This window comes from Plecotus auritus (genome assembly GCF_963455305.1).
Source record: "Plecotus auritus genome assembly, chromosome: 6".
Lineage (NCBI taxonomy): Eukaryota > Metazoa > Chordata > Mammalia > Chiroptera > Vespertilionidae > Plecotus > Plecotus auritus.
The window spans coordinates 100,792,538-100,817,467 of record NC_137773.1 but is presented as its reverse complement, the minus strand read 5'-3'; the positions used below and the strand labels follow the sequence as shown (position 1 = coordinate 100,817,467).

The window sequence follows — 24,930 nt, the reverse complement described above, 5'->3', positions numbered from 1 at the left end:
CATCCAGCAGAGGCTGGGCTGAGGGCCAGGAGGAGGGGTGGGAGCACAGCCGGCCTGGAAAAGAAAGGGAAAAGCTATGGAGGACACTCGGGGTTTTTTTACTTTGGTTTATTTAAAAAACAAAAGCAAAAAAAACAAAACAAAACCAACTTTATATACAAAGTCAAACTGAAACCACGGATTATGGAAAGAGGTGAGACTCACGGGGAACAGGAAAAAGGCTGGGCCAGAGCCAATACCACATTCTGAACACAGGGAGCCGGGGGCAGAAGTGCTGGTTCCTGCTGGCAAGTCTGGGGAGGCTGGAAAAGTGCTCACTGGCCGACAGCCCAACAGCGAGCTGGCTGGCACTGACTCCATTCCTCACTGGCCCCAGGACCTGGACCTGTTAACCTAGCAGGATTTGTGCCATCCAGAGGAAGGGGCGCTTACCCCAGCCAGATTCCACATCTGTTTCTTCATTTATTGGCATCAGACCTTATGACATAGTCAAAGAGCCTTTTCCTCCCCTGTCTTACTCTAAACTGGAAGAGGACAGGAGAAAGCACAAGACTAAAGGGCCCCAGGAGAAACCCCAAGGTGGAGGGCAAAATGACATTCGAGGGGTGCAGGTGTTGGATTTAGTTGTAAGTGGAACCGGTTCCTCACTCGTCCGTCCACATAGCACAGGCAGACCCCACCCTGACGGCCTGAGCTCCCCTCCACAGGCTGAGCCGGGTCAGCTGCCCCGCCTGTGCTCCCAGGTCCTGCTCAGCTTCTCTCTGGAACCACAGGGCTCTAACTTGAGCAGGCTCCATCGCTGACCTCGCAGGATGGCAGCTCCTGCATCAAGCCCTCAGTTGCTAGGTGCTGGCTCCTCCTTCTCTACCCAGCTGTCAGCCTGTTTGCAACAGATGGCACGAGAATTAGGACCCAAGGAGAAAAGACTACTACCCACTTCCTCCTGGGGACTCAAGTTTACAAGCTGCTGACTGACAGATTCCCTAAGAAACTGGTGGATGGGGGAGGAGGCGAGGTGGACCCGGGCACAGACACAAGGGGCTGTCGTCCTGGCATCACCCTGACTAAGCCTCCCAACTAAGCCAGCTCTCCTACAGGCTCACCTTTTCAACCATTCGCTGCATCTCCAGCTGCAGGGGAGTGAGGCGCCTCCGGAAGTCGTGCAGCAGCCGCTGAAGCTGGTTCTTCTGCCGCTCAGCTGTGCGGGCCGTGTCCTCGGCCTCAGCCAGCCGGGTGCGCAGCTCCTGCATGTCAGCTGCCAGCGTCTTGTTTGTTACTTCAGTGGCTGAGAAACGGTGATGGCTCTCCTCTGGTGGGAAACACACCAGAAAGACTGGGGCTAAGTGAAGGATCAGAGCAAGAGGCCTGCAGCCTAAGGAGCGGGTTCCCCCTTGGTCTCCGTGCACCCATTTGCACAGCCGTCGGCAGGCCCCATGGGTCAGCCACTCACCCAGCTTCAGTTCCAGTGTGTGAATCTTGTTCTCCAGGTAGAGCCGCCCACTGTCCTGCTGCTCCGCACGTTGCAACAGGTTCCCCACATTGATCAGGCTGCCGTTGTGGGACACCAGGCCCTTGTGTTCCAGAGGGGCAGCTATTGGCTTTGCGCTTTTCCCAGAAGGAGGTAGCAGGTCCAGGTTTCCTAGCAGGGCCATAAGAAGAGGTAAGGGTCGGGTCTCGGGAGGAGGAAGCAGCCTGCCCTGCCCATTCTCCACAGAAGGCTGCAGAGCACCGGTACGTACCAAAGAGCACCTCCTCAGGAAGCCCACTGTCCGTGCCCTCGGAGCGGCTGTACTGCAGGCTGCGGTACTGGCAAATGTTCTGGGTCACCACCCTGCTGACCAGCTGTTTGGCCTACAGAAAATACACACCCAAGATCCCCTATGATCAGAAGGTGCAAGCCCTTGCCCCCGGGATGTGAAAAAACCTAGAAGTGGAGCATCCCAAGCCCCCCACAGTTTAGGTGCGTGCCTGTGCACATTACGTCAGGTGAGGCCACCTCAGAAAGGACCAAAGGGGGTGCGAGAGAAGGCACCTGCTCTGCACTGAGCCGGAGCCCAAGGGTAAGCAGGATCCTCTCCAAGTCTCGACGGTGCAAGTAGCCACACCAGTTGGCATCAAAGAAGACAAACGCAAGAAGACATTCCAAAGGTAGCACAGCAGAGGGGTCCAGCTCCTTGGGCTGCAAGAGGAAACAAGGATGAACAGGGTTAAAAATCGTTCTCTCAACAGCTAATCGCCCTTTTACAGCTGAGTGGCCTGGCTGACAGTTCCACCCAGGCGCACCTTCCAGTTGGAGACCTGACCCTGAGCCTATAACCCAAGGGGCTGTCCCACACAGGAACCCAGTGTGCTCCTAGAGCAGCCACCTCTCTCATAGTCACCCTGACAGACACGGAAATGTCCCCTGGGTCCTACGGAAGTGCTGTTCCATGAGCCAAGAACCACATCCGGTCAGTCAACAGAAAATAGAAGTCATTGGGTAGAAGTATAGCTCCCAAGGACGGCTCAGGCCTTGCTGAGTGTCACTGTCACGGAGGCCGGAGGGGCAGAACATTGGTCTTACCATGTCCTGAAGGGAAGAGAACTCCATCTCTGACTGGTTGGAGGCAACAGACCGGACCTCGGAATCCTCCAGCTTGGCTCCTGCTACAGAAGGCCTGGCATGAGCTTGGAGCAGGGACCGCACAGCCACACCGGCTCCAGTTCCAACGGGAGAACGCTAGAGCCAGTCCCGCAGCCGCCCGCGTGCTCCCTCCCCTTGAGCTCACCGAACTCCTCCTCCCCATCATCCCGCAGCAGCAGCAGCTCCGGGTCCAGGGCCATCTCACAGAGGTCCTCTGACGCCTCCCCCCGGGGCTTCTCCTCTTCCTCTCCTCCAGAAGATGGGGGTTTGGGCAAAAGCCCATCTTCCTTCTAAGGAAAGCAGACCGAGATGAGGACTGTCCCCTGTAATTACTAACAATGACAATGGCTAACACTGAGTGTCAACCCCCTCCAGGCACTGTTAAGGGCTCTGTATGCACCTCGTCATGTAAAGTATTTCATTACACGGGTCCAGAGCAGATCAGGGCACTTTCCAGACACCGGGGATTCTCCCCCAGAGTCCAGTGCAGCCCATAAGAAATTAGGTTGACCTGAGACCATTCAGTGAGGCGAGAAGCCCCAAATGCTTTAGAAGGGCTAAGAGAATGCAGTGTTCTGGTTAACCACAGCACCTGTGCCCCTCAGAGCACTCTCCTTCACTGAGCTCCCTGTGCCGCCCACCAACCACACTTCCCTTCCCTCCTGACACAGCAGCACAGCACTCACTAGCCATGGGCCCCATGCAAGGACCGAGCACCCTGCGCCCATTACACACCAGCCTCGAGCACATGAGTGACCGTACGTGCTCAGAACAGCACCTGGTACCACGCAGCACTCGAGTTCTGTTCAGCATTACTATGTGTAGCCCCAGTGCCCGCGCAGGGGGCAGAAGTACTCACCGGTGGGGTGTCTGACTCGGCAGCTGTGCCCTCACTCTGTACCTCCTCCTTGGACTCCTTGGCCACCTCCTCCTTGACCACTTCTTCCTCCTTGGCCACCTCCTCCTTCTCAGGTTCAGGTGGAGCCACGACCTTTTCAGGAAGGCTCAGCAGCATCTTATAAATCCTATAGCCAAAGTCCCTCTGCAGCATCTCCAGAAACAGCTCAGCCAACACCATCACCTGGTGAAAGAGGCCCATGAGCATCAGGAAAAAGGGAATGTCCCAACCCCGCCACTCACCCATACACCCTACCCCACAGCATCCCAGACTCGTACACCCACCTCAAAGGAGATCCTTTCTTTGGGCCTCCGGTCCTCCACAATGCCATGGAGGGAGAGGTTTACGCAGCCGGGGCGTGCCATGACAGCGGGTTCCAGAGGGGGTGGAGGGGCCTCTGGGAGGTCAGTGTCCACTTCCTGCTGTGTGGTGGCCTCCGGGTTCTCTGCATTCTGTTTAGTGTCCGCTCCTTGCTCCGATGCCTCACCTGCCTGTTCTGTAGGCTCTGTTTCCTGTAATAAAAGCCAAGAGCTGTGACCACCTGGGCTTAGATCAGGGCACCTATTCTCCCCACCTGTTAGTAAGGCTCTGCCTTACCACGGGCACCTCCTGGGCCAGGGGAGCTGCCTCTGCAGCTTTCTGCTGGCACAGGGCCTCCCACTCTTCCAAAGTAGGCATGATGGTCCAGACATCCGGCAGGTACACCACCATGGTCTGGAGCCGCTTCGGGGGTCCTGGCTGCAGGTACTGAAACTCAGCAAAGCGCCACCTGCTCACAGCAAAGGGAAAACGAAGTAGTGACCCAAGACATTTGCAAGCAAGTGCTTCAGTTTCCAATCACCATTTAGTGAGCACACACTGCGAGCTAAGCTTTGAAAGCTCAAAAATAAAAGATGCAGACAGGTCTTCAAGAAATGGGTAGTCAAGGGTGAGACACAAGCAAGCAGACATTTACTTTCCAAGGTGCTAAGGTAACAAGGAGCACTGAAGGTTGCTGGGGGAGAGGGGTTAGCTGCCCTTCCACATTCACATCCCTAGTGACGCTCATGATCCAAGTGACCATTTGTGAAGGCTGGAAAGAGCAATGAGTTGGGACTAGGGAACAAAGGAGAGCTAACAGGTCAAAAAGGTGCAGAAGCTTGGCCTGAACAGTCGCCAACTCAACTCGCCAATAGCTGGCCCTCGGGAAGCCACTCACCACTTTGTGCAGGCACTCAAGTCAATGCCGGTCTGGGCCTGTGCACAGCGGATGGCAGTGCGGACTAGCACCTGCGGGTCACCCTTGGGGTCGAGGCCATCCAGGGAAGGAGACCACTCACCCCCAACCAGCACTGCCTCTTCATCTTTCCGGCCCAGCAAAAACTGCAAAATGAGATCATGGATAAGAAAATGAAAAAACAATTACCTGGGTCTCCCACTGGAAGGCAGCCTGCCATCGCTGGGGACACAGGCAGCAGGTTGTGGCAAAGAGTCCACAGGACAATGGGGGGTGGCTTCTCCACCCATGAACACGACCAGCCACATAACATTCTGACAATAAGAACAGCTCTGAGCAATGCTACACTCCTGGTAAAATCAGAGGTGTTTCAGATCTGAAAAGCCTTGTTTTTAGGAGTTCATGAATAGGAGCTGAGCTGCTGAAAATGTGACACGGGCTCTAACCGGTTTGGCTCAGTGGATAGAGCGCTGGCCTGCGGACTCAAGGGTCCCAGGTTCGATTCCGGTCAAGGGCATGTACCTTGGTTGCAGGCACATCTCCAGTAGGGGGTGTGCAGGAGGCAGCTGATAGATGTTTCTCTCTCATCGATGTTTCTAACTCTCTCTCCCTCTCCCTTCCTCTCTGTAAAAAATCAATAAAATATATTTTTTTTTAAAAAAGAAAGAAAAAGAAAATGTGACACGGACTGGATGTTATCAATGAATGCATCTTGCCTAATGGACTCCAGCTCTCACCTTAATCTGCTTCAAAGGGTGTTCTGGTGTCTCCCTTGGCTCAGCCATGTCATCCACAAAGAGCATGCAACAACGAAACAGTTCCTCCAATCCCGGGGAAGAGAGCAGCAGTACCTGTGGAGGGGTAGTGGAAAGGACACTCGAGAGCTTTCTCAGCCTCCAACAACGGGAGCAAGCAGCGGGACCCCAGCCTACTTACCTTGGAACTGTAAGCGGGGTCACTGTCTGCAGGGACTGGCTCAGCACCAGTGTCTGGAGCTGGCTCCTTCTCAGAAGATACCTGGATACGGCTCGGATGGTGGAGGGAAAGGGGCTGGCTCAGAGGGAAGGCTGACAGCCAGCTCAGATGCACAGCCAGAAAATCTGAGGGGACCAGGAGGCTGCGGTAACGGCGCTGGAGTTCTAGGAAGTCACAGGTGGGGCTGTAGGAAGAAGGCAAGGGATCCAGGATAAGCCAAGACTAAGTCATCTTTTAAATGAAACTACTTAAAAATAATTTAAAAATAAAAGGGCAAATTATTTTATATAATCTGGGAAAAACTTCTAAGTAAGACACATCTGGGGGAAAAAATGGATCCAATTTAACCATCAAAATGTTACAATCTCTAAAGGCAAAATAGTTAAACTGGAGAGGAAAACATTTGCAATACATAACAGAGAAAAGAGTCACTGCTTAATATAAAAGGAACCAAAATATCACTAACCGAAAGTTCACAAGTCTAAGAGAATACTGGGAAAAGTGACATCAACAGAAATGACACTTAAAAGCCCATATAAATATGCTCAATCTCACTTACAATTAAAGAAATGCAAATCAGAATATCACTTTTCACCCATCAGACTGACAAAGATAAAAACATTTGATAAGGCAGTGTTGGCAGAGGCCTGGGGAAACAAGTAATTCATGCCCCAATGGTGAGAACGTAAACTGGTATGACCTCTTTAAAAGAATGGGCAATACTCTCTCTCTTCCTCTCTCACTAAAAAACAAAAATAAATAAAAGAATGGCAATATCCATCAAAGTTCAAAATCAGACCCTTTGGGTCAGCCATTCCATTTCTAGGCGCTGATCTCAGTAAAATGCTTGCACCTGTCCACATGGACGCATGCAGAAGGATGTTTATTACAACAATATTTAGGATAAGAGTGAAAATGGGGAGAGAGCTGGTTAAATAAATGGTAGTCGATCCATTCAGTGGAATGCCGTATAACTTCTAAAAAGAATGAGCTCAAGCTAATAAACATTAATACGGAATAAATTCTAAGATATATTAATTGAAAAAGCAAAGTACCAAACACTATGTACAATAGGCCTCAATTTCACATTGGAGTTTTTTTAAAAAAAATAGCTGTGTGTGTGTCTAATTGTCAGCAGTCATGTTCTGACCTGATGTGACACGGCAATCGGTGTCTTGTGAGATGGGAGCCACGTGGATCAGCATGGAGAACACGAGGCCCTGTCTAGGCCAGGGGAGAGGAACAGGACACTGGGAAGAGCAGGGACAGCCCTCCTCTCCCACCTTGAGGAGGGAGGTGCCAGGACCTGCCCCCTCGCCTCAGCTGGGCTTTCAATGGACTTTGCTTTGGGGGTGTATCTAATACTGTAGCTGGAGCCCTGCCTCTCCACTGCTAGATGGAATCTGAAATCGCTCATCTACCTCTTAAGTCAGTTTCTTTTTTCCCCCCTAAAATATTAATACTGAGATTATCTTAATAAGGTTCATAAACAGTTACAATCCTTAACCAATTGATGCAAGTGCCCAAAATTACATTAAGAATAACTGAGCAAAGACTTAATGTCCATAGTATTTATTAACTGTTTATTTGTCAAGAGAAACTAGTCCTTAGCTCAAATATTCACGTTTCATAGTTCAGGAACAGAGGTCAGTGACAAACTCCCCAAGAAATTCTTTACATTCCAAGATCACTTTGCACTCTAAAGGACACCAGCCTTCCTCGTCTCCTCAATATCTTTCATGGAATCATAATTTCTGTGGAAATCTGTGTATGCCTTCTTTCTTGGTTCAGCCACACAAACTTATAGGAAGCTGCAACCCTCAGGGGTACAATGATGGCTCCAACAATACAGACGCTTGGCCAGAAGGCCACGTAGCTGAGGTTTTGTCAAAGCACTGGGAGACGTGGTAGTTCATATTCTCCTCAGCACCCAAGTCCTTCCTGATGGAGAACCGGACGATGCTCCAGCAGCACGCAGCCACTCAAATGGAACTCTTAGTCAGTTTCTATGACTGAGAAGTAAGCTTGTAGGCTACATGCTGTAGCACTTAGAAAACAATGCAGAAAACCAGTCCCAGCGTTTCTATGAGCTGCAGTTTCTACCTGAATTGTAACTGCTACCGACGGGCAAGCCTCAGTTATAGCCTGGCATAAACATTCCTGATCAGCTCATAAGGTTCCACCAGGGCACCCATGTCAGTGGTGCCCTGCTGGTCAAAATCTGAGATTTTGAAGTAAAAACTTTGTCACATTAAAAAACAAAACAAAAACAAAAGGTCATAAGAACACACACACTCACACACACAAAGTCTCACACAGACTATATCTCATTTACACACGACTCTGTTACCAGCTGCAAGCTGTACCCTCACCCCCACCCCAGCCTTGCCACTCACCTGTCCACAGTATAGGGAGTGAGATGGACCCGGTAAGGAGGCAAGTCATGCCTTGGTTTCTTAGCACCCCAAGGCTCTCCACCAGCCCGCTGTTTGCGTTTCTTGGAGTCATAGTCATCGCTGGAGGTTGAGCCATCACCAGAAGGAAGAAACCACACTGTTACTTATGATTCAGCATACACTAGCCTAAAAGGAACTGGAAATGATCTGACTCCCCAATGTTAAAGAAATGGATAAAGAAGCCATGCTAACAGCCATAAAACAGATTGTTATAAAGATATGAAAATGGATATTTAGATGCTTTTAATAACCATTCATGTTAAGCCAAAAGAATGGTATGTAACACTGTATATACAGTAGTGCCTCAACTGTGAAAAAAAAAGCTTTAAGACTGAAAAGAAATAAAACATTAATGGTAGTTGCCTCTGACTAAAACTTATGAATAATTTTTAAATACTTTCAGAACTTTATAAATTATAGTTAACATATAATTTTTTTAATGAGCAGAAAAGACTTTAACTGATTATTATTCTTTGTTGTTGTTAACCCTCACCCAAGGATATCTTTTCATTGATTTTTTTTTTTGAAAGAGTGGTGGGGGGAGAGAAATATCAATGTGAGAGAGACACATCAATTGGTTGCCTCCTGCACGCACCCCAACCGGGCCGGGGATCGAACCCACTACCTTTCAGTATACAGGCCAAACTCTAACCATTGAACACACCAGCCAGGGCTGATTTTTAACAAAAGACATGTGGTAACCATGCTAAGAGTTCCATAAAGTAAGTTTTATTAAAAGCGATAGCTTGGCTGGTGTGGTTCAGTGGCTGAGCATCGCTCTGAAGCAAGAGGTCATGATTCAATTCCCGGTCAAAGGCACATGCCCAGGTTGCTGGCTCAATCCCCAATGGGGGGAGTGCAGGAGGCAGTCGATCGATGATTCTATCTCTCTCTCCCTCTCCCTTCCTCTCTCTGTAATCAATAAAAACATATTTTTTAAAAGATAAATAAATGATACAGTTCTCATAATGAATCCTTGGCAATACATATAAAAGTCATAAGATACTATGATATAGTAATTCCACTCTGGAAAATTTATCCCAAGGAAGTTAGTTCAAAAGAAGAAAAAAGGTTATATATAGGGGGAAAAAAAGCTGAGAGTAAAAAGAACCACATTCACATCCAGTAATGTCTGGATTTTTTTATCGTAAATAAGTAAAATAATCACATAGCCATTAAAACAATCATGAGGTTCACATGGAAAAATCTATAATAATAAAAGCGTAATATGCAAATCGACTGAATGACCGAACAACAGAATGACCGTCTGGATGACCTTCCGGATGACCACGCTATGACATGTACTGACTCCAGCTAGCCAAGGCGGCAATGCGATTGGTCAGGGGTCGGGGGGGGGGGCCCACAGAGGGAGGTCCAGGCCTCCCTCTGCACAGCGATCCATTGAGGAGCCCCAGATGGGTGGGCAGGGCCTAGCTCTTTGGGGTAATCAATTGCAGGGCTCCCGGACTGTGAAAGGGCACAGGCCGGGCTGAAGGACACCCCCCAGTGCATGAATTTTGTGCACCAGGCCTCTAGTGTTTAATAAGAATGTATAAAAATAACTTGAACTTTAAGATTAAAATTGTAAAATGTATGAATATATATAGATAAAGACTAGAAAAGAATATGGGGGGAAAGTGGCAATAAGTAATTTTTCTCTTCAAAATTATTTTTTTTTAAAATATATTTTATTGATATTTTACAGAGAGGAAGGGAGAGGGATAGAGAGTTAGAAACATCAATGAGAGAGAGACATCGATCAGCTGCCTCCTGCACACCCCCTACTGAGGATGTGCCCGCAACCAAGGTACATGCCCTTGACCGGAATCGAACCTGGGACCCTTGAGTCCACAGGCCGATGCTCTATCCACTGAGCCAAACCGGTTAGGGCTCTTCAAAATTATTTTCTAAAAGAATGGTTACCTTTAAAGGGAAGGAGAGTCCTAGCTGGTTTGCTCAGTGGTTAGAGCATTAGCCCACAGACTGAAGGTTCTCAGGTTCGATTCCAGTCAAGGGATGGAACCTCAGTTGCAGGCTCAATCCCCAGCCCCAGTCGGCCATGTGCAGAAGGCAACCTATCAATGTGTCTCTCTCACATCGATGTTTCTGTGTGTGTCTCCCCCTCCCTTCCACTCTTGCTCTCTCTCTAAAAATTAGTGGAAAAAATATCCTCTGGTGAAGTTTAACCAAAAAATAAAAAATAGAAAAATAAAAGGGAATTTTTTAACTTTATATAACAGCATGCACTACTCTATACATTCTTGTAATAAATTACTCATCATTGTATCACTGTTATGGGTGCAATAAATGAAAACAGTAGATCAGAAAAAAACTTTAAACAATATAAAATAATGCCAGATTGATAAGGGGAAAACCCCCATGTCGGGGAGAGGAGAGTGAAGTGGGCCTAATATATGATGATGAAAGATGTTTTGACTTTGGGTGGTAGGCACAGTGCATTATACAGACCTTGTAACAGCAATCTATACCTGAAACCTATATGATCCTATTAACCAATGTCACCCCAATAAATTTAATTTTAAAAATAAAAGAAAATTTCCCCAGTCATTACACCCCAGGAGCTAAGTTGTTATATTTAACACAATGTTTTTCTTTTTTTTAATTATTTTTTAACATATTTTTATTGATTTCAGAAAGGGAGAGGGATAGAAACATCAATGATGAGAGAGAATCATTGACTGCCTCCTACAAGCCCCCTATTGGGGATGAAGCCTGCAAACCAGGCATGTGCCCTAACCAGGAATTGAACCGTAACCTCCTGGTTCATAAGTCGACGCTCATTCGCTGAACCACACCAGCAGAACCCAAGTTTTTCGACTTTTCTCTTGTGTCTGCCTGGGTAATTTCCCTGCTCATTTGCATCTCCATCCAAAAGCTGCCTTCTAATCCTGCTTTAATGGGATGTCAGTGCTTCCGTGTTTCTAACAGAAGAACTGCTCCCAACTCATCTGACAGCTCTCTCAGCTGGTTTATGACTGGAGTGGACTCTTCTGTAAATGCTGCCAACCTATAGTTAAACCAGATGTCCCACTGAGTCAAGTGACTTCCACACCACTTTCCACTCCTACTGTGACTTGTCAGGAACAGGTTACAAGGTAGCACCAGTGGAAGGCATCTCGGTGACCTCAGCAGGAGACACTGATCCCTGCATCCCAAAGCCTAAAATTCAAAATAAAACCTGGCTTCCAGCCAAAGCGCTACTCCCTTATAAACTGCTGTTCTCCCCAGGATGACCTATTCTTACTACCCGCTTCCCTACTCGGCAGATTCTGTTACTGACGGTAACATCTCTCCTTTCTGTAGAAGCTACGACACGGAAGCATTATAGCCAAAGTAATAAGACATAGGCCTCACACAGAGCTTGATATATCCAGGCCAAGCAAACGCAGCTGACTGTATAGAAAGGCTGAACTTGACCCCAAAGCAGAGAGTTCATAGCAGCCACTGATTTCCATCCAGGTTGCATCATCCCTGAGCACAATTACTGTGATTTTGTAATGAAGCCTTAGTAAATTCATGGAATATGAGAGGTGGAAAGTCCTTAGAAATTGACCGGGAAGATGCACCAGATGAGAGAGGTGGGAGCATGCAAAATATGTATCAGTGACTTGAGAATGGGACAATGTGTTTCAAAGTAGTGAAGACACTGGAAAACAATCCAGGGGTCCGTCAAAGCGACCACCTAGTTACAATTCACAATGGCCTATTTGAAGGGAGCACACACTCACTTCAGCACAGAAACTAGCTACATCACTGCCTAAGCTTTCGGAGTTACTCCATGAACCTTTTAAGTGTTGACTTTGGACTGCATTCTCGGCCTTGACCATGTAATGATTTACTGGCATCTGGGATCAGGGGTTTTCTTCTTAGTATAGTTCTCACTTCAAAAGAGAACAAGGACATGAGAGCATATTCTGGAGTAAAAATATTCTACATCTTTTGTTGTTGTTATTAATAATCTTCATTGAAGGATACTTTTCCATTGATTTTTAGAGAGAATGGAAGGGAGGGGGAGAGACAGAGAGAGAGAGACATCAATGTGAGAAAGACAAATCGATTGGTTGCCTCCCGCACATCCCCAACCAGGGCCAGAGATCAAGCCTGCAACGGAGGCACATGCCCCTCAACCAGAATCGAACCCAGGATGCTCCATCCACTGAGCCAAACTGGCTAGGGCTCTACATCTTAATAGGAGTGAGGGTTACATGGGATTTTCCACTGGTCGAAATTGTCCAGTTAAGATTTATGCATTTTAACCTATACAAATTTTACCTTAAAAAAAAATAAAGTACGAGGCAAGGAGTAGAGAGAGGTAGAGATTAAAAAAAAAAGAATAGCAGATGTTGATACTTGAAGCTGGGTGATGGATATGAGTGTTCATCATCCTCTTCTGTTTACTATACTTATATTTGAAATTTTCCGCAATAAAAAGTTCAGATAAGGCCAACAGATGGAAATAGAGCAAGTCTTAAACAAACTAGTCTAGAGCTTAACTCCCAGGGATATAAGCAAAACCCTATAGGGAGAGAGTAAAGCAAGATAAAGAATGTGAGCCAGAGAGAACAGGTAACATGCTCTTGGCAGTCCCCGATGCTCACAGATGATACAGGATGGCCTAGGAGGCTCCAAAGGCCCAAATCCACCAGGCCTGCTCCACACAAGGCCAAGAAATTGTTTGCATGTCCCAGGCATAGGCCTAGACTTCTAGGTGGAGTGCAACATGCATACTCTAACCCACACTGATATATACAATGTATATAAAGAAACGTTTTATACTAGGAATTAAAACATATTCTACAAAGTTATTTTGGGGACAAGTACCATTTTCCTGAAAGTTGTTTTGTTTTAGAGACAAACACAAGTCCAGGGAAGAAAGAAAAAACACCGATTTGTGTTCCACTTATTTATGCATTCATTGGTTGTTGCTTATATGTGCCCTGACCAGGGATTGAACCCACAACCTTGGCACATCGAGACAACCCTCTAACCAAATGAGCTACCTGGCCAGGGCCTCTTGATAGTTTTGATTCTTAGTATCTCAATCTTAGGGACTAGAAGTAAAAGGGAAAATTATATATTAAGAAAAAATTCAATATGATTATTTTGAAAGATGAACTACATCAAATCCCTGCTTACTGAACCAGTTTATAAAACTCCAATATTTGTATATACCTCATGTGTCTGCCTACTTCAGGGTAAAGGAACTAGGATCTAGGTGCAGGAAGAGAATGTTAGTGTCAGCAGGTGGCAAAGAAACGGGTGGTGCTCCTAGAGGCAAATAAAGGAAATAAAACATTTCTTCTGACTGAACATCCTCTTACCTTCGACCCTGATCCAATCGGCCATGAGGGCCCCGAGCAGGAAATCTGTTCAGGTGGCTCAGATGAAGTGTGTGGGATGTTTGGAAGAGACTCAGAGCTGCAGAGAGGAAATGGCTGATGACTCCAAAACTCTAAATATCGAACTGCCCTGTCCCTTTCTCTCAGTGCAAAAAAATACTCACTTCTGTTCACAGAGCAGCAACCTGACAGTTACAAGTCCATTCATCCAGAGTACCCCATAAAGTGACACCCCAACATCCATGCCACTGGTACTCACGCTTTTGAGGAAAGAGTGGGGGAATCCGGTGAGGCTGGAAGATCAGCTGGGGCTGAGCTCCCAGAATCCCTTGCTTCTGGCCAAGGGCTGCCACATGTAGAAGGGGAGGTGCTGGGGACTTCAGTAGGGGCTGTAGGGCAGTAACCAGGAAATTCAGGGCATCCCATAGTTAACGTGTCCATCCTCTCAACAAAAGTAAGGTTCGTGCCCAGCTGTCAGGACACAGGGGCTTCCCTCCCTCCCCTTTCCAATGCATGTGACCAGGAGAGAGAAATACCTGATTGGAGAGCGTTTGCACCTTGACAGCATTCCAAGGCACTGCCTGGCCTGGGTTGTATGCAGCCTTCACCAGCACCTTCTCACCCAGCTGGGGCAGCCGGCCCTTCACCACACTGCCAGCACATAAGCCTAGTCAGGAGACCCTGGTGAAGCCACCCTAACTACCCCAATGAGCCCTTCCCATCGAGATTTCTCACACCTTGCATAAACACAGGAAAGCAATGGCTTTAGAGGAGCCCCTAGAACATGGTGACAGAACAGAATGGAACAAGCATTTCCAAAAAGAGACCAGCCTCAAACCCACCTGAGCTGAAAAAAGACCTCTTCATCCACCACCCCAAAATAGTCATGCAAGCTGGTGACAATGCCAGTGAAGACCCGCTGCTTCTCCCCACCCTGTAAGAGAAGAGTGCAGTTAAAACAGGGAGCATTTACCCACATTCTGCCATTAGCATCTCATCTCTATCTACACACACACCCCGCCCAGCTCAGTCAGAATACTGCATCAAGATTCATAGGGAAGGAAGCATACATGTTTGGTGGACATAATCCATCTTTTTGCCTGGGGGTGGGGGTGGGGAGTATGCTGATTCTTGCATCACAAGCTTCTTCTAGGATTCCCAGTTATTTTATTCCAAGGAGCACTCTAGAGATTTCCCTAGAGCCAAAATTTAGGATTCCCCAGTCAGAGGTGTCTAGTCACCTCCACACTGGCCCAGGACAGGAGTGTCAGGAAGGATGAACACTGTGATGTAAAAATGAAAGCGTCAGGCACCCATGCATGCTGAGTAGTCCCAAGCCCTAAAACTCACTAGAAAGGATGCCAAACCTACCTGAAGGTGCCTGGCATTTTGGGACAGGTCTGTGGCCACAGGAGGAGTGAGCAAACCAGGAGGAGGACCCAGAAGAGATGTTGAAGCTGTGCCTATGGGGACAGAGAAGCAATCTCCAGGAATTGCATCTACCATCATTAAGCACTACAGTCAACTAGGGCAGCGATTTTCAACCTTTTTCATCTCATGACACACACAAACTAAGTACTAAAATTCTGCAGCACACCAAAAAATATATTTTTTGCCAATCTGACACACACAAAATAGGTATAATTTTTATTCATTCACACCAGATCGTTATTGTCATTTCTTCAATTTGACAAATAATGTGTTGGCTGTTGTCATTTTTTTATTTGACAATCTAAGGGAAAAGAGGTCACTGCCCCTGACTACATAGTCAGATATTGCATGTTTTAAAAATCCTGCTGCAGCACACCAGTTGAAAATCGCTAAACTAGAAGATATGGCAAACTCAAAAGGCAAAGCAGCTCCAAGGAACACTTCCACAGGGTTTCACTGGCAACCACTGTGGTCAGCTCCTATTTTCCTAAGCAACATCAGCAGCAAATTGCACTCCACCAAGGAAAACCCAAAAGCTTTGTTTTTAAAGACCCAAAGCGCATCTTTTCCAGTAAGAGCCACGGTAGGGATAAAGGTGATCACCTGAGAAGTTACGTCCCCCTGGAAGTGGGTTGATCCGCTGACGCTTAAACTGGGACATTGGGATTGCTGTCTTCTCTCAGAGTCTTAGGGGGAAAAAACCTTCAATCAGAAAAGAAATAGATTACCAGCTCATAGGGGAATTTTCCATCAACCCCAAAACAGGAATTAAGTATCTTGAGGAGAGTAGGGAGAATGAATGGAGATGGTGGATGAAGGGAATATAAAGAGTAGCAGAAAATGAAGAAATTACATTGTTCCAGTTTGCCCTCACAAATAACCTAGCGGTGGGTCATACTGTCATGCTATTTTAAAGAGCAAACTGAAGCTCAGAGATTGACACTTGCCCGAGGCCATACAACCAGTTAGTGACTAAACTGGGACTCACACCCGGTCACCCGACAATTTAGCGCTCCTCTCACTATGCCACGCCATCCCAGATGGGTGGGGGTTGGGGGGCTGTAAAGAGCCCGGAGACGTTCATTCATTCAAATACATCCGCCAAAATGCTCCACGCAAGGCCCAGAAAAATGCAGGAGGCTGCCGCTAGAGAGAAGATCGTGTGGGTCCTCTCCCCGGAAGCCCGGCCCGCTGTCTCTCCCCCCCCCCCCCCCCGCCTCCCCGGCCTGGTAGGTAGCACGGTGGCCCGGCTGACCGCGAATCCGGTTGCGCACCCGCCCTCCCGCGCCCGTGTTCCCCGGCCCTTCGCTCCTGCTTCAGGGGCCGCTGGGGTCGGACCTCCCGGGCCGGGTCACAGCCAGGCCACCATGGAAAGACGGAGGCGCACTGTTTCTCCTCCTCCCCCCCGCCCGCCCCCAGGGCCGTGGCCGTTGCCAGGGAGACGGGACTTGCAGTCCAAGGGGGGCTCGGCCCCTTCCACGCCCGAGCATCTTCGCTGCCGGCCCTCGCAGCCCCCCGATTGGGGGAGGAGCTAAGAGGCAGAAGGGCGGCGGGGGCCAGCCGACCCACCTGCGGGCCAGGGCCGCGACACCGGGGGACAAAGGCACCCGGAACCACCACAGCCGCTGCAAGCGCCGCCACCGGAAGCGCCTCTCCGGAAGCGCGACCACTAGTCGGAAGCTGCCACTCTCCCGGATATAGTCCCTCCCTCCGCTCCACCGACCTCTCCCTTCCCCCACGCGAGCCTGCCGTGGGGCTCCTACCCGGGAGCGGAAGTACGCCTTCCCCGATCGGATGCGCGTTAGGGAGTTGCGCCGGGGTGGTGTCCTCGTTTAAGTGTCCCATTAGAAAAATGAGCATCAGAGAATTGGTTCTTGGTCCAAAGACAGCTGAAGTTGGACCCCAAACCTAAGGAAGCACCCCACCTTGCCTCATTCTGGCAGACCCCAAGATTGTAGCCAGAAGAGAAGCAAACCCTTCTGACCAGAGAGGAGGAGTGGCCAATTCTAGGAGACATTCCTAAGTCTGACTCAAGCCAATGACCCCCTCCCCAACCCTGCCTTTCCATTTAGGGCAACACACACCCACACACTTCCGATCTACTGGTACCTGCAGATGATGCTTTTCCCCTTTCTCAATTAACAAAGAGCTAGGAATCTAACAAGCTAGATAGTAGGATAAACCACCACAATATTTAGGTAGACATTTACAGACATCCTCATAGACTTTATCTTTAGTCCTCACAACAATGCTGGGGGTAATTAAGACAGGAATTAGTGCCATAATTCTCAGATATGAAACCTGAGGCTTCAATGAAATGACTTGCTCAAGGTCTTGCTGCTAATCAATGGCATTTTAGTCCACATTACCAATTCCAGCCCCCGCCCTTGTCCCCTGATCTTCCCATCATCCCTCCAGTCTATCCACTCTCCAACACCCATACCCTCCCCATCCCTATTCATGTAACATTCACAAAGCTCTTTGAGACAGTTTAATCTTATTTTATCCTCAAAACAAGCCTGTGAGGTAGGTAGGTCAAGCATCATTATACCATTTGGGAGATTAAGTGGGAAGCTATGGCTCAGACAAGTTAAGGGATTTTGTGAAGATGTAAAAGCTAGTGTGGGCCTCTGGTTTCAGCTCTGATGTGTAAAGGCTAGTAGGAAGCAAAACAGCTAACAAAGGGTACTCTGCTATTCCCCGTTTTCCCTAACCCTCTCATTCCTGGTGCAGTCTTCGGGAGCTCTGCTCTATGGGCAAGACTTAAAGCAAAGACACCCTTCCCGGTCCTGGGGCTTCCAATACAGGTATGCAGAGCAAGGCAGGACTCCAGGAGCAGTAACTGTCCACTGAGGAATTAAGGTCAGTTCCATCCTTCTGCAATTACCTCACAGAAGACCTTTTGAGTGTGTGATTCAGGAGAGATGGTTGGATCCAATCAGTTCACAACAGAGATACATGTATATCATGTTGCATACATACATATCTGCAACACACTGGACCCCAACAGGTCACCATGCCAAAAGTGCTCCATGGATGCCTGATAAATTAGTTCAGGGATTTCTGGCAGCCAGAAAGGCACCCAGGAGCTGCCACACCTTGGGGTCTCCCAGGGAACTAGGGCTCCTCTGCCAAGCTGCTCAGAGGAGAAACATTCGAGCATCAGCAGCTTTCCCTGGCAGTGCCCAAAAACAGCAACGGGGCAAAAGGCAAAGAAGACTTCACTGCACACCCCTCCAGCCAGCGTCATGTCCCTGCACCAGGAGGTCTCAGGAGACAGAAAGGTTTTTTGCTCGTTGCTTCTTCACCACTAACGATGGCATAAAGGTCTTCCTGAGGGGACGACATGGAAGGTCCCTTGACTCAACTCTGTGAAAAAGGAAAGGAGGCCTTAGACTAGGAGAAGGAAACAAAGGTAACAATGGCCCAGGGTGGATCAGCATTGCGTATCTGCTGTGGGGAGCCTGGGGATGATAACTGACACAATGCATCTTCCCCCTGGGGAATTATTCAGTATAACTGCCCACCCATCATCCACCGTGGAATCTTTTGTCTGTGCACGCTCCCCCGGCCCCGCACACACACACATATACACACATACACCTTGCTTGCCCAGCAAACATGAGAAGGTGGCCTAAGTTTCAGCTTTGGGAGTTAAGGACTTGCTGGGATGGCCTAAGGAGATCCCCCATATTTTAGTACTGGCTCTGCCACTGATTCATCATGTGGCCTCAGGAAAGCAACCCCCCCACACACAAGCCCAGCCTCCTCATCTGTCAATGGGGAGTTTAAACTACTTCCTGTTTCTTCCAGCACCCTCTCCAAGACTGTCTATGTCACTCAGATTTCATAGGGACAAAGAGAACTAGGAGTACAATCTCTCATCCTGGTTCATCAGGCTCCTCCCTCTGCCCTAAGCTGGGCTGGGCCACAGTACTCACCTGGAAGCAGGGCCATTAGGAGGGGCAGGAGGCTCAGGGTGTTGAGGGCTCTTCCAGCGAATCCGATTGAGAAGGACCTTGATCTTGTTCCAGTGGGAGAGATCCCGCTGAGCAGAGAATGAGGAGGTCACCACAGAGCCCCACCCCACAACATACCCCATACTACCAGAGGCAGCTGTCACCACAGTCAGGAGAAGTCACCTGCTTCAAATAGGAATCCCCTCATTATCCCAGAGTTTCTGGCCTTCAGGGTATCCACACAAGCCAACCACCCCCACCTCCACCTGTCACCTGCCCCACACATACCCATCACCTACCTTGTGACTCTGGGAGGATTGAAAGGTGTGAGCTGGTTCTGCTGGGACTTTGGACAGCCTGAAAGGGTTGGCACTGGGCACCCCTACCTTTGGGAATGAAGCTCTTTTTTCACCTTCAGAGAGAGAATGGGTTACCCAGGGCCAGGAACAGGAACACACCCATCAAGCCCACAGCTCAGGGGGTCTGCCTGGGGCCCTGGGCAGGCAGAGCACAGAGGGAGACACAATTGCCCATACCTGTCTCCTGAGTCTGGCTGAGCAGCTCCCATGACCCCTGCACCTCACTGCCTGGGGCATGAGAGGGTGGAGGTGAAAGGGCCACAATCAACTCCTCCTTCTCTACAGGGCCCTGCGTACAGGAGAGAAGGGCAGTCAGAGCCTGAGCAGAGACCTAGGCTGTTCTGAAGGAAGCCCTGGTGCCAGGGGTCCCACCTCTCCTGTGCCTCCCCCACTCATGTGCCCACCCAATTGCCTGACCGCCACGTGGCTCGCTCACCCCAGGGGGCCTCTGGGTTTGCAGTTGCAGGTGGAGCTGCTGCAGCCTCACCATCTGCTCCAGCACCAGGCACAGGTGTTCCAGGTAGCGAAGACCCTGTCCGGAAAGGCAGGCTCCGGCTTCAGGCCCCATGCCCGTCACCTGTAGGGCAGAGTAAGGTAGGGAAAACTTGGACTCAGACAGACTCCCACCCTTGACAGCCATCAGATGGGAGCAGAACAGGCAGGGAAAGGAGGATCATGCATCCAACTGGCCTCCCAATGCCCAGCCAGGCACGGTGCCAGGCAAACCTCATACCTGCCCACCTCCACACAGCTGGGAGTGGGGTGAGGCCAGGAGCTGTGAAACAACCCATCATTAGGGACAGAAATGCCCCACCCCAAGAGAACTCGGGGAGAACAAATGGGGAGCCCCAGCAGCCCCCCCATGAAAGGGCCATCTCCATCCCCTCTTCATCCAGCCTGGGAGTTGGCACTCACCACCTCTGCTTCTTCCAGGCCTGCCTCTAGGTCAGTTTCTGCCTTGGTGGCCCCCTCGTCCCTTGCTCCAAAAGGGGGCACTTCATAGTCAGGCTTCCTTGTAGGCTTCGGGGAGCGGTGGTGTTGTGACAAGCTGGCAGGTGAAGTCGGGAGCTGGCTGGACCGCTCCAGCACCCGCTCTAGCTTCTGGCTGGCCAGGAGCCGGCCCAGGTGGGCAGAAGGCTCCAAGGGCAGGGCCAGGGGCTCAGGGCTCCCCACAGGCTCCAAGTCCAGGGAGTACTGAGCAAGGCGTGGAGTGGTGGCCAAGGAGCTGTCCCCTACGGCCATCTCCACTCCGGAGTCCAGAAAGGCCAGTTTGAGAAGCGGCACCTGCCTCCGGAGACTTTTCAGCTCGCCATCCCCCTCCCAGGAGTCCAATGAGCCCTCTCCACCGGCGTCCGGGATCCGTCTGTAGGAGCTGGTGACTCCAGGCACTACACACCCTCGTGCCAGCTTCTCGCCAGCCCCATCTGCAAGGAGAGTGATTCAGGCAGGGCAGGCTGCCCCCACCGCCCCCGGCATTCCTGTCAGCTGAGAGCATTCCGCGGGGAGGAGCGGCCTGGGCCACAGGTGAAGGGCGGAGCCTGCCCAGCCACAGCCCCGCCCATCTCTCCAGCCCTGCGGGGGAGACGTTCAGCGGAATTCCTACCGCAGGAATTGTTAGTGATCACACCCACGGCAGGGGCCGTGTGCTGGGCCGTGGGAAAGGGTTTCCTTTCGTCAGCCCCTGGGATGGCCTAGCTTCCTTTGGGGAGGCGGGTGCTTCCTCCCCGGGGCCCTTGCACTCCTGGCCTCGGTCTGCCTAGGACCTCCAAGCCCTAAGTGGGGAGCTGAAGCCTCGCCCACTGCTCCCCAAGCGGGGGGGGGGGGGGGGGTATGACTGTGCACCCCCTCAGGGCGAGGGGAAGGGCACAAAGACCGAAGCCTGGGCTGCAGACTGGCACCAGGCGGCTGATGAGCTCTGCTGGAGCTCCGCGGGCCGGGGCGGGGGGGGGGGGGGGGCGGTGAGAACGGTAATTTAAAGTAATAGCCACGACCAGTTGGGGCTTTAGTTCCTAGTAAGTGAGAGTGAGGACTCTGTGGAGAGTTGAAAAGAAAAAGCTTAAACAGAAGAAAGAGAACTAGGGGGGTAGGAGGAGACGTCGCTTTGTCACCCACTATCACCTGGGTGCCAGGCCCTCCTACCATCTGGGTGCCCCAGTGGTTACTGAGATGCAGGAAGTGAGACCGGCGAGGATGGAGGACTCTCCACATCTCCCAAGCAGCCACGCGGGGAGCCGGTGCCAAGCCATGACCCGGGGCCTGGGCAGGAAGTGGGCCACCAAGTCCCCCCTCCTCCCCGTGGCGGCTGTGGGAAGGGGGCAGCCGCCGCCGAGGGGCTTTCAAACGGCTGCAGGGGCGGGGCCAGCGGAGCGGGACCCAGCGCGGGAACCCGAGGGGAGTGGGCACGGAGCAAGTGGGATGGAGGCGCGGACGGATTTAACGCCCACACTCGGGGGCTTTCCCAGTGCCAGGCGCAGTCACTCGACCTTCCATGGGGCGAGGTCGCGCGCCCGGGCGGGGGGGCGGGGAGGCGTGCGGGGTGGGGAGGGGCGCACACGGGGGTCAGGGGTGGAAGTCGGCGCTAGGGCGGGAGGCTCTGGCCGCCTAGGGGTGGCGACTCACCCCGGCCGCCGCCGAGCGGCTCCACGGCGAAGACGCGCCGCCGGCCCAGCATGGCCCCGCTCCGCGGCCGCTGCAGCCAGACGAGGCGCTCTCCGCCCGCGACCCCCGGCAGCTGTCGCGCGGGCGGCTTCGCTGGAGCATCCCGACCCGGTGGGCGCGGCCCCCGGACACTCCCTGCGCGAGGAGAGGCGGGGCGCGGCAGGAGGAGGGGCGCAGGTGTGCGGGGAGCGGGGCTGCACGCGGGCCAGCGGGCTGGGCGGCCCCCAGTGCTGGCTGCGTGCGGGTGAGGACCCTGGCCCGCTGTCCTTCGGCCCGGGCAGCCCCGCGCTCCCGCCCCGGCGCGGAGCCCCCGCCTGGGGTCCTTCTGAGTCGTGCCGCGGGGTCACTCCGCGGCCGAGTCACACGCGGAGCCCGCCTTCCTGCCGCCGAAACGCAGCGGGCGGGCGGGGACGGGGCCTGAGCGCGGAAGGAAGTGGAGCCCACGTGCCGGCCTGGGAGGGCCGCTGGCCAGGACGCGGACGGCCCCGCGCTCACAGCCGTGTGTCTGGGGCAAGTCACACCGCCATCAGAACCTGGCGCGATAAAATGGGGGAAATGCTGTCTGCCCAGAGGGAACTCCTCTCCTTCAGCTGCAGAGCGCTGGGGTCCCGGGCCAGCCCCGAACCCCTCCTGGTCCCACCCTCTTCCTCACCAGGGACCCTAAAGCTGGGGGCCGGCTGCGACTTCAGGACTGGGGACCAAGTGAGCCGGGGAGACTGGCTAGCGGCCTGGGGGTGGTGCTCCCCTGTCCCCACCCCAGCCCTCTTTTGCCCACGGGATTCAACACTGTCACCCCACCACCCTCACCGCAGGGCCTGAAAGGGGGCTGGGAGCCCAGGCGGCTGCTGAAGTGAGGCAGCCCGTGACCAGGTGGGCTGGTGGCCTCTGAGGAAACCTGTCCTCCTGAGGAAGGTGACCTGGTGGGAAAATCCCAGCAGGACCCAATCCCCTGAAGGTGAGGAAGCCGGTGCACGGTGGACGGACAGCAGATGGCAAACCTGCACTTGAGCCTCTAGGGCGCCTGGGAGGAGGTGGCTGGTACCTGGGACGGAGATGGCTGCCCACCTCTTCTGCTCCTTGTTCCTTCCTACCCTTTCTCAAACACCCTATGCAGGAGCCTTCATCAGGGAACCAACTACATCTTATAACGTCTAACTTTATAAGGTCATGAAACAGGCCTCCAGCCAAGCCCAGGGAAGGAGGGATGATGGACAAGTGCTTGAATTACCGACTCTGCTTAACACCTGGCTTTCAGGCCAGGCAAGCCCTTCCCCACTGGCCATGGGTCCTCTGGGTTGCCCCTCCGGCCCTATCCTCGCCCTATTCCTCTTTCTCATACAGAGAGGGAAACAGACCACTGGGCCCGGCAGGAACTGCTTTATGCAAATCAAACAGCATGTGTGGTACCAAACCCCAGCCTTGCCAGCCCCCAGACTGCCCTCCCCGTAGGAGGTTAAGAGGGCTGGCTCCTCAGTCAGGTGGCTTCCTCCCTCCAACGTGAGAGGGTGGAAGGGAAGGAGGGAAACTTTGCCAGAGCTCACCCTGAACTTGGAGAATGTGAGGCCAAATTCCAAGCAGCAGTCTCCTCGGTGACTCGAGGGCAGGAATGCGTCTGGAACAGGAAGCCAGCCAGCAGGAATGCAAGGTCTCAGCACAAGGCTTTGTGTGGCCTCAAAAGAACACTGCCCCCCCCCCCCCCGCAATGTACACTCCGCTCCAGACCATGCAGATATGCCATGCCCTCATGGTGCTCATGAAGATCGGGATACCTTGGTGGGGGGGGGAGGGGTATATACACGTCCCTCCCATCTGCCTTCTGCCACCCTGACTGGCAGCCCCGTGCCCCCACATGACCACCTCCACGGTGTCTCCTTCACCCTGACCATGGTAGAAGGAGACTCATCTCCCTCTGAGGGATGCTTAAAGGCAGGGGACGGACAGCACAGCCCACCTGAGGGGTGAGCAGCTATCTCGAGTTCCTGAGATAGTTGGTGGCTGAGACAGGTGGTGGCCAGAGCAGAGTCACCCCTCAGGCTGAGGCCAGGGGGGTGTAACTGCCCCTCCACCTCCATGGAAGCTTAGCTTTGCCCTGAGGGACCGCGGGCAAAGCTAAGCGGCCAGGAGGCAGCTCCTGCCACACGAGAGATGGCAGGGAGAGATGGCGGGGAGCCGTGGTGACCTCCTCTGTGGCCTGGAAGGCTGCCCCTGGTGGTAGAGGGGCAAGAGCACCCCCACCCCCTAGACAAGCCAGAAACCGGGAGTCTGGCTCCAGGTTCCTTCCCTGGCCCTCGCCCCTTACCAGCTAGGAGTCCTTCCACCAGTTACTCATCCTCCCGGTCCCAGTTTCTTCATCTATAGCCGAGGATGATAACAGTACCTACCCAACTGGGAGGGCTCGAGTTCAAGCACTGAGAACCATCTAGCTGTGGAACTTTGGGAATTCACGCTCTCAGCTCCCACTGAAGGGGGCTGTATTCGATACTCTCCCAGGCCACTTCTAACTCCGATCCGTCATCATTTCTGAAGTTACTCCCCCAAATGCAGAAAAACCTAAGGCAGGCCCTGCACTGGACAAACTGCAGTTGCATAATCGGGTGGTCTCCCCCAGCCCATGTCTGGTCAACCCCAGCCTCCTCTGCTGACACATGGGTTTGGCTAGTTACTCCATCTTCCAAAGATGTTTTCTCCCAAGCCCAGGCTGGCTGTGTGGCTGCAGAGAGTTCTGGAACTGCAACCCTCCAGCCCCTGGAGGGAGGGCTGGCTGCCACAGCTAAAGAGGTAGACTTTAGCTTGAACCCATCCAGCCTTTAAAGGCTTTCAACCACTCACAGGCATGCCCACGTGCGAGGGTCTCCACTCCTGAGAACACCACTGGCCCAGCAAGGGCTGTTATAGACAAAGATCTCACCACATTAATATTGCAGCCCACCTGTTTCAACTTGTCACTTCCCTGCTTAAGATTTTCAGTGTTCCAAGAGCCTCAGGTGAAGTTTAA

The 24,930-nt window shown here is 51.9% G+C and overlaps 2 protein-coding genes across 6 annotated transcripts; both read right to left on the bottom strand.

The window, feature by feature from the left end:
- Window positions 1–100: 100 nt before the first annotated feature.
- On the bottom strand, window positions 101–16,740 carry CCAR2 (cell cycle and apoptosis regulator 2). 5 transcript variants are annotated; one of them, XM_080674188.1, is made up of 21 exons: window positions 16,723–16,740; window positions 15,563–15,661; window positions 14,900–14,991; window positions 14,371–14,462; window positions 14,065–14,179; window positions 13,788–13,917; window positions 13,511–13,607; window positions 8,109–8,228; window positions 5,674–5,896; window positions 5,475–5,588; window positions 4,720–4,883; window positions 4,119–4,290; window positions 3,806–4,033; window positions 3,483–3,704; window positions 2,769–2,913; window positions 2,564–2,646; window positions 2,033–2,179; window positions 1,740–1,851; window positions 1,451–1,639; window positions 1,104–1,309; window positions 101–880 (listed from the first exon to the last, which is right to left on the bottom strand). In XM_080674188.1, the coding sequence occupies exons 2-21, from the start codon at window positions 15,618–15,620 to the stop codon at window positions 836–838; spliced, it is 2,754 nt and encodes a 917-aa protein (XP_080530314.1). In that variant the 5' UTR covers window positions 15,621–15,661; window positions 16,723–16,740; the 3' UTR covers window positions 101–835. The 5 variants fall into 5 exon arrangements, with proteins under 5 accessions (XP_080530314.1, XP_080530312.1, XP_080530316.1 ...); XM_080674186.1 differs by lacking the exon at window positions 16,723–16,740 and adding an exon at window positions 16,529–16,663; XM_080674190.1 differs by lacking the exon at window positions 16,723–16,740 and adding an exon at window positions 16,529–16,663 and having other exon boundaries at window positions 2,564–2,643.
- Window positions 16,741–17,437: 697 nt separating this feature from the next.
- Window positions 17,438–22,320, bottom strand: LOC308250238 (uncharacterized protein C8orf58). The gene is made up of 7 exons (XM_080672668.1): window positions 21,897–22,320; window positions 20,193–20,701; window positions 19,714–19,854; window positions 19,455–19,566; window positions 19,218–19,330; window positions 18,901–19,007; window positions 17,438–18,328 (listed from the first exon to the last, which is right to left on the bottom strand). The coding sequence occupies exons 1-7, from the start codon at window positions 21,946–21,948 to the stop codon at window positions 18,229–18,231; spliced, it is 1,134 nt and encodes a 377-aa protein (XP_080528794.1). The 5' UTR covers window positions 21,949–22,320; the 3' UTR covers window positions 17,438–18,228.
- Between the last annotated feature and the right edge of the window lie 2,610 nt (window positions 22,321–24,930).